We start from the raw sequence: 8,419 nt of genomic DNA on the forward strand, positions 1-8,419 counted from the left end.
CAGGCCAGGGCTGGGTCTTGGCAGGAGCTGAGGAGAGCAGGCTGCTGGGTATTCAGCCGGGGCCCAAGCTTCCCAGCAAGTGTGCCCACTGAACTCCTTCAGCTTTCAGTGTTCTACAGAGCCAGGCCCGGGGAGGCAGGCAAACAGGGCGAAGGTCAGGGGGCCAGCAGGCCAGGGAGCCTGGAGGGCCTTCCTCTAAAGCAGCTAGTGCAGAAGGCTGAGGCAGTGGGAGGGGGAGATTTACCAGGACTCTGGATTCATTATTCATGAGCCAGCAGCAACAACTCCAATTTAAATGCTAATGTGGGGGGGTCTGACTCAGCTGCCCCTCTTACACCTCTACCCCCAGCCCAGGCACAAGCGGGAGTCCACGCTGGCTCCAAGGTTCACAGGGGTTTATTTGGGAGTGGGGAGGGAGGCCAGATGTCCCTGGCCACACACATGGCTCCCTTAGGTGGTTCCTTGCAAAGGGACCATTCTGCCTGGCTTCCTCAGATCCTTTCTGGACAGAGATGGCCAGGCAGGCAGCAGTCCTAAGGAGACTGGGCAGGAGTCCTGGGGGCCTTTATGTAGCACCCTTACAAGATGATTTGGTTGGTGAAGCTTCGACTCAGCTCCTTGTGTGGCAGAACAATCGAGTTTAAGATGAGCACCTCGGCAGGGATCCGGACACGGCAGCCTGAAGCATGGACGAGGGCACCAGGAACAAGGAGGCCATGAGAGGTGACAGGGAGCTGGGCCCTTGGCTAGGCCATCAAGGGGGGAACTCCCTGCCCATCTGTGCCCCTGGTCTCATCCCCCAATAACTCATTCAGGCTGGGTACATGGTTGAATCTTGGTAAATGTTTGCTGAAACACACACACACACACACACACACACACGACACATAAAGAATGAATGTTTCCTTAGACATCACCTGTGGAGCTTCCCAACCCTTACCACTAGCCCCCCACAAACCATACCCAGGATAGTTATGGCAGGAAGAAGCTTTCCATCCTTGAAGAGGCTCTCACTGTCCATGCGAGCTCGGGGGTCATTGGGGTTGGGGTCATTGGGCGTCCCCTCCACACGGGCCCAACGCCCCACAGTGCTTCCCCAGCCCACGATGCTGTGAAGGACACAGGTGTGCTCCTGTTAAGTAGGATGGTTCAAGTGAGTGAGGTTGGGAGGCAGGCACAAGAATGTGGAAGGGAGAATGCAGAGCCTGGGGTTGGGGCTCACCTCCCCTGTCCCAGCAGCCATACCTGACCCCCCCCCAGCTTTTTGGGTTCCTGGTTCCTGCCTACCTGCAAGGTAGCTCCATGGAGGACGATGCTCTCTCGCAGACGCACGCCCTCACCCAAAGTCACCCCCTTCCCAATGGAGACATTGGGGCCCAGCTGTGGAGAGGACCATCACACTATGAGAGTTGGGGGGATGTGGGGATGCCCAAGGCCACACAACAGGTGAACGAAAGCAGACACAGACCAGCACCGGAGCTTAGTCCCTGGGTATCCCCACCAATCCCAACAGCCTCTCCCCGAGGTTGGGACCAGATCTCACCACAGCTGATGGGGCCACTTTAGCAGTTGGATGGATGTAAACGTTTCCTAGAAGCAGAAGAAACAACCTGGGGGCAGGTACCCCAAAACACATCTGGACAGGGAAGGGAAGAGACTGAGCCTTCACTTCTGCACCTAAGGTGAAGAGTGTAGGCTCCAGGGGCATGAGAGAGTAAAAGGGGACGATGGGATGGGATGGGTACCTCTGATTCGTGGGCCCCCTGGAGTGTGTTTGGCCAGTCGTTCTGGGTGAGTGATCTGGTATCGGCCCAGATAGAGGCGGGAGGCATAGAGGGCGGAGCTAGGGACGGAGAAGGGGGCGAGACACTCAGGGTCCAGCAGGGCCTGTGCCTACCATCCCGATGCCACTCTCTTAGAGCCTCAAGGTCAGAGGCATGGGCAGACTCTTCCCCAGCACCTACATACCCTGCAGACTTGATCTGGCTCCAGATACCATCGGTAAGGTGCACATAGATTTGACCCTGCCCAGCCAAGGCTGAGAACACATCCTGCTCCAGTCGGATGGTCCCTGCCCCAGGCCATGAGCCTGGAGATTCCTCTCTAGACAGGAAAGGAGGAGACATCAATTCCCTAGCTAACTGAATATGGGGTCTCTCCAGGAAGGAACGGAAGGGACTTTCGCCACTTCTTCAAGCCCTCCTCTAGCTATCAAGGTCTCTCTAAATCCTAGGCACCTCTTCTACTATCCTTGATAAATGGCTTTCACCCGGGGGAGCCCCAGGCCTGGATCCCACTCTTCCCATCCCTGCCCATGCCCACCCCCCCCATTTACCTCCCACTCCCTCATTGGATGACACAACAAAACAAACTCACCCCAGAGCAAGGCAGCTGGTGAGGGCAGAGAGAGTCACAGAGAGGGGGGGGGGGAGAGATGGTAGAGATGCCAGCTCAGCGGAAACAGAGACAAAGAAGCCAGGAGAGATGTGGAGAAGCAGAGACATGGTGGAGTGAGAAATGGTTGTCAGCAAATGAATGCAGCATGAGATGGGAGCTGGGTGGGGGAAACCTAGTAGCACGCTTTCCGGCTTTGGATGGATAAACCTCACATGAGCAAGCAGGGCTCTGGGCAGCCTGAGTGTGTGTGAGTGTGTGTGTGTGTGCATGCATGCGCGCAGTTGAGCACATGTGCACCCAAGTGTGTGTGTTGCCGTCTGTTCTGAAAGATGTCTCTGGGACACCCAAGGCTGAAAGAAATGGCCCAGAAGCAGAATGGGCAGGCGGTGACAGAGGAGCTGGGATGTATAAGGAAGAGGGACAGAATGAGGTTAGAAGGGGAGGGACTTAGGGAGACTAGCTAGAGATGGCAGTGGGGAAGGGCAAGGGGAGAGATGTTGATCAGGGTGACATGGGACCCGCAGAGCCTGGCAGGGGACAGGGATCTGGGTCTAGGATATTTGGGGTTGGGTCACAGGGTCATGGAGCCTGCCTCACAGTTGCCTATCCTGCTGATTACGCTGGAAAACATCCCGAAGAGGCTTCAGGGCTTCTGGGGAGAAAAGGTAGATGCCACAGTTGATGATGTCACTGATAAAGGTGCTGGGTTTCTCCACATAGTGTAGCACCTAAGGAAGTGAAGGCGTAAGGTGTAGTGGAGGGCAGACCCCTGCCACCAACACAACTCATACTCTCATTCCCAGGCCCATCTATCGGCAGGGACAGCTTCTCAAAGGGTAGCTCACACCTTGCCCCTACATGGCTTTACATTTACCTGCTCTCTCCTCCCTAACTCCCAACATTGCTGGAGCACAACTCCAGGCCATTAGAATGTCCTTCCCCCCCCCTTCCTCGGGGAAACATCTTTGAAACCCAGGTGACGTCCTCACTCCTCAGTCCTCTCTTGTCAGCTCCACTTAGCTATTTGGGCCTGGCACCCCTGACCTCTGCCAATGTGCCACTCCCAAGGACTGGCTTCTAACTCTTTCTCCTGCTCGACTGAGGTCTCCCGAGAGGTGGAGAATACGTTCCGTGATTCTGTTTCTCTCGTGTCGAGCTGGTGCCTAACTCAAAACTGCATATGTACGTATGCACACATGTGTACATTACGTGTATGTTTTATATATATTAAACTATGAATGCTAGGAGGTGGTGGCGCACGCCTTTAATCCCAGCACTCGGGAGGCAGAGGCAGGCGGATCTCTGTGAGTTCGAGGCCAGCCTGGTCTACAAGAGCTAGTTCCAGGACAGCCTCCAAAGCCACAGGGAAACCCCGTCTTGAAAAACCAAAAAAAAAAAAAAAAAAAAAAAAAAAAGGAGAGAGAGGTAGAGAGAGAGAGGAAAAAAACTATGAACAAATGAAATTGTTTTTGTGTCAAAGTCGGTGAGCTTCAGGGGCAGGGATTCTCACAAACAGGGACAACGTCCCTCTTGCCTTAGGGACTATGTTCCCATCTCAGTAATTAGGGGACACCATGTAATTCCTGCCTGTCTTTGCACAAACTGTTCTCTCTGCCTGCAAAACCCTCAGTCCCCTTCATCTCCTCACGCTTAACTCAGTTCACCCCGCTCCTGGAGGAAGCCCTGCTCCCCCACCTCAGGCTACTGCTGGGCCCCTCTTTTGTGTTCCCATGCATACATTTATTAAAACAGCACACCTTCAGAAATGAGCTGGCACCCCACCCCACCCCCGTCCGTCTCTCTTAAAGGGTTACAAGATAATTAACCAGGGAAGGGTAGGGGCGATGGCACACCAACTGTCCAATCCATGTGACACGAGGGGCCCCACCGTAAAGTGTTCTCAGCATTCTCTAGAGGGTTAGGGCATGGGGCTGAGCTTACAGACTGGTACCCAGCCCCCATTTGCTCTCACCTCATGCGTCTGTGGATTCTCAACAATGCAGCCATAGTTGAGGGATTGTGTCCTGTTAGCCTGCGACAGACACATCCAAGACAGTGACCTGCCTTCTCCAGGGCAGCCAAGGCTGTTTTCTCTTCCTTCCTTCCCTTCCCCTCTAGCACCTGGCACGCAGCTCTGACACTGACAGGCCTTCAGCAGAGTCAAGAGCTGACAGCTGCCCCTCCCTCTGCCTACTTCCCAGCAACCAAAGGGCTCAGGGTTGCCAATGACACCTCCATTCCCGTCGGGGCAGCCTATCTCCCTCCCGACACCCGAGCCTACTCCAAGACCTACAGCCGCCCCAGCCTCTCCACAGCCTTCAGCCCTCACAGCCCCTCTTACTGTGGTGCCGAGGAGTAAGAAAGGGTGGCGCTGGCGTCTGTGAGCATCCAACATAGCATTCAAGGGGAAGTCAGAGCAGACGTCAGCATTGAGCACGAAGAATGCCTCAGGTGCCCCGGCCAGGATCTGGTCCCGAAAATGGTAGAGACCACCCCCTGTGCCAAGGGGAGCAAACTCCTGCAGGTACCTGTCCCCAGAAATCCCAGCCAGCTCAGTGAGACACCATGAGCCAGGACACATGACACACCCTCCCCCAATACCTCTCTCTGCCCTTGTCAGTACTTCTGATCAAAGCCTACAGAGAGACCTCATATTAAGCAATTCTGATGCCCAAAATAAGAATCCCTTGGGTATAGGGAATAATCACTTAACCAATTCCCAAGAACTTTGAGACTCAAATATATATGTTTGTATGTATACCAATGTACATATGTATATACCTACATATAAGTATGTATATACATACATATGTATATATATATATTCACATATATATGTTCAAACACCTGACTGGAAGGTTAAACTCCTGCTGGGCAGCTTCTAGGAACTGGGTGAGGGCCTCATCAGGCTGGTAGAAGCCAATGAGCAGAACCTCCTGCATCCCAGGGACCTAGGACAAGAGAAGAGGTTGGGGGAGAAAATTTTGATGGGAACTGGGAACGTCTTGGTACTGGTCCACAAGTCTAGAGGCTACAAGTTCAGCTTCAGCTGCGTAATCAACCATTGTGTCCTGCCTCTCCTTTGAACAATGCAGAAGTCAGAAGAACTCTCGGCCCAGATCTTTCCGTTTTTTTATATTCTCCCATGCACCTTGACTGGAAGCCACTCTAAGAATGACTTTATCTACCAATCTACATTAACGTATCATCCAGTCTTTTTTTCCCCCTTTCCTTCTCCACGCCTCTTTCTCACTCAGGACTGGGGACTGAACCCAAGATCTTACACATACTAGACAAGTGCTCTATCTCTGAGCTATATCTGTAGCTCCTGTATGTGTGTGTGCACCCACATGAGGGTACTCATGCCCATGTGTATGCATCCGCCTGGAGGCCAAAGGTCAAGGTCAATCTTAGGTCTTTCTTCAGGAGCAGTCTACCTTATTGTTGTTGTGTGTGTGTGGGGGGGGGGGTCTCTCACTGGAGTCTGGGACCTAATGATTAGGATAAGTCTAGTAAGCCCCAGGCACCTGCCTATCTCTACCTCCTCAGTGCTGGGATTCAAGTGTCCATCACCATGGCTGGCTCTTTATAAGGGTGGTGGGGATCAAACTCAGGCCCTCCGTTTCTGTAAACCAGCACTGTACCAACTGAATAATCTCCCATTATATATTACTCTGAGTTTGAAACCAGCACGAGATGAAGGTATATCGAGGGTACTGAATGAGGTACTTTCTAGCTTTGTCACTCTACAGAGGAGGTCTAATCTCTCCTTTACAGATAAGAAAACCAGAGCTCAAAGAAGGTATACATTTTGCTTGCTCCAGGCCACAGCAGGGAGACTGGACTCATCCTCAAACCTCACCTATCCCAGTAACAAAGCGATGGAGAGAACGCTACAGCAGGAACCCTGCTCTTTACTACCAACAAGGGCCCCAAGCCATGGCTCTCAATGACCCTTTAAGATCCCGGCCTGAATCCACATTCCATACTGTAAAACTAGGTGTGAAATCTGAGCAGCAAGAGGCAGGGAAGCCAACAGGGCTGGCAGCACTGCGCCACCTGAAGAAGTCCATTCACACACAGGTCTGTGGATGACAGCCCTTGGGGTTACACCTGGTGGGGAAGATCATGGCTGGGAAAGGGAAGACACAGAGCGTGAAAGAGATGAGCAGGAAGTGCAGCAGGACAGGAGGACCCACAGGGTTACCTGGGCACAGGCCTCTATATGGTGTTGGATCATAGGGACGCCCGCCACAGGAAACAGTGGTTTGGGCACCTCAAAGGACAGAGGCCTGAAGCGAGTCCCTGAGAGAGGAGAGGAGAACACTTCAGCCTCCTACTTCCTTCAGTCCCAACCCCACCTACCTCCAGGCTGCCCCCTCCCCCACTCCCCAGCCCCTCACCCTTCTGAGGACCTCCGATGAGAATCACAGCCTTGAGCATGATGGAGACTGCCACCTAAACCTCAAATCCCAACAGAAGAATTACACTCAGATCGCAAACCCCAAACTGCAGCGCATAGTCCTTTCCTGGGATGTAAACGCAAAAGCTTAGTACACTCCCACCACCACCACAAATTTCATCCCAATCCAGAACTCAATTGCCTACAAAAAAAAAAACCCCTGTATCCCACCCTTTTATCTCTAACGACTTCCCTTTGGCCAGGAACAAATTCTGTAAACTCGGGAACCCAATATTTCCCTTTCTCTGACCCCAAACCTCAAAACCCTGAAGGCTTCATCCCAACGACTCGCAAACGCCTGCATCCTCTTTCTAGATGTTCAGTTTCAAATCCCAGGGGTGAATATGAAACCGCAAACCTGGCGTGAGCCCTGGGTATTTAATTTCAATCCCAAAGATGAGTCCCAAGAGCTCATCTACATTTGATGGGCACCAATCCTAACACCTCCAGGTGCTGAATATGAATCCTACAGCTACTTGCATGTGCTAAAGCTCGAATCAAAGGACAGGTTCCCTTGACATGCCAAACACCGAGCTTACAAGCTCCAACAGTGCGGGTACTAACGACTGGTGCCAAATCTCTGGATTCCGAGGACTGGCTGCGGACCTTCTAGATCCCACAACTGAGTCTGTCCAATAGACGTTAGCCAAGGGATATGGAACCAACACAATCCTGGACATCAGGCGAGCAGGACAGGACCTCCGAGCCCTCCCTACGTTTAGGGTCCGTTCCCTACCCCTACCCCGCCCGCCAGCCAGCCCTCCACCACGTAGGTCCTTTTACCACTAGCTCCCTTTACGCCAGCTCTGCCGCCTGCCACTGCTTGCTCCTTCCGCGTACGTGTCTCCTTACAACTCGCGAGAGCTCTTTCACAGGGGATGCCGGGAATTGTAGTTTTGAAAAAGTCCTCTCCAACTTTATTAGACAGTCGGGAGGCGTACTGGAAACTGGAGTTTGGTCAAAGGGACCAAGGGGCGGGCGTAAATGAGAAGGGGGAGAGGTGAAGGTGGAGGCGGAGAAGTTAGGTATGGAAGCTAATGTTGAGACCTGTGCTTTCCCAGTACGGCCTCAGGGACAGCGGAGACCTAGGTCACAGGAGAATCGACTAGAGGAGAAAGGGGTGTGGCCAGCCTTGGAAGGGGCAAGGACTAGAGTGCCAGCAGCCCGGAGACGAGGAGCCTAGGCTGAGCTAAGGAATGGAAGGCGGAGTCATAGCTCCCGTGTTTGGGACGTTTGACACGGCACAAATCCTGTTCCGGATTTACTGTCCGTGAAATGAAGCACCGGCCTAGGCTCGCACTCCGGATTTCCTAGTGACTACCTTGGCTTGTTGGTCTTGGAATAGGCATAGGGCGGGGAAAGTAAATGGCGACGCCAAAAAAAAAAAAAAAAAAAAAAAGACTCAGAGGGTCAGGAAAAAAAAAGCAGTATTAAGCAAGACAGAGGATGGTGCTGGGCGGTGGTGGCGCATGCCTTTAATCCCAGCACTCGGGAAGCAGAGGCAAGCGGATCTCTGTGAGTTCGAGGCCAGCCTGGTCTACAGAGTGAGTTCCAGGACAG

At 53.0% G+C, this 8,419-nt stretch overlaps 1 protein-coding gene across 4 annotated transcripts; it reads right to left on the reverse strand.

Moving 5' to 3' along the window:
• Positions 1 to 380: 380 nt before the first annotated feature.
• Gmppa (GDP-mannose pyrophosphorylase A) lies at positions 381 to 7,789 on the reverse strand. Of its 4 annotated transcripts, none has more exons than XM_040753255.1 (14): positions 7,643 to 7,789; positions 6,801 to 6,926; positions 6,605 to 6,702; positions 5,245 to 5,348; positions 4,739 to 4,925; positions 4,370 to 4,429; positions 2,995 to 3,125; positions 2,377 to 2,391; positions 1,969 to 2,103; positions 1,746 to 1,843; positions 1,544 to 1,590; positions 1,288 to 1,380; positions 964 to 1,132; positions 381 to 679 (listed from the first exon to the last, which is right to left on the reverse strand). In XM_040753255.1, exons 2-14 carry the CDS (start codon positions 6,838 to 6,840, stop codon positions 579 to 581), a joined length of 1,278 nt encoding a protein of 425 aa, XP_040609189.1. In that variant the 5' UTR covers positions 6,841 to 6,926; positions 7,643 to 7,789; the 3' UTR covers positions 381 to 578. The 4 variants fall into 4 exon arrangements, with proteins under 4 accessions (XP_040609189.1, XP_040609191.1, XP_040609190.1 ...); XM_040753257.1 differs by having other exon boundaries at positions 6,801 to 6,861; positions 7,643 to 7,716; XM_040753256.1 differs by lacking the exon at positions 7,643 to 7,789 and adding an exon at positions 7,399 to 7,545.
• Positions 7,790 to 8,419: the final 630 nt, after the last annotated feature.

The sequence above is a fragment of the Mesocricetus auratus genome, unplaced genomic scaffold (assembly GCF_017639785.1).
Source record: "Mesocricetus auratus isolate SY011 unplaced genomic scaffold, BCM_Maur_2.0 Super-Scaffold_100010, whole genome shotgun sequence".
Lineage (NCBI taxonomy): Eukaryota > Metazoa > Chordata > Mammalia > Rodentia > Cricetidae > Mesocricetus > Mesocricetus auratus.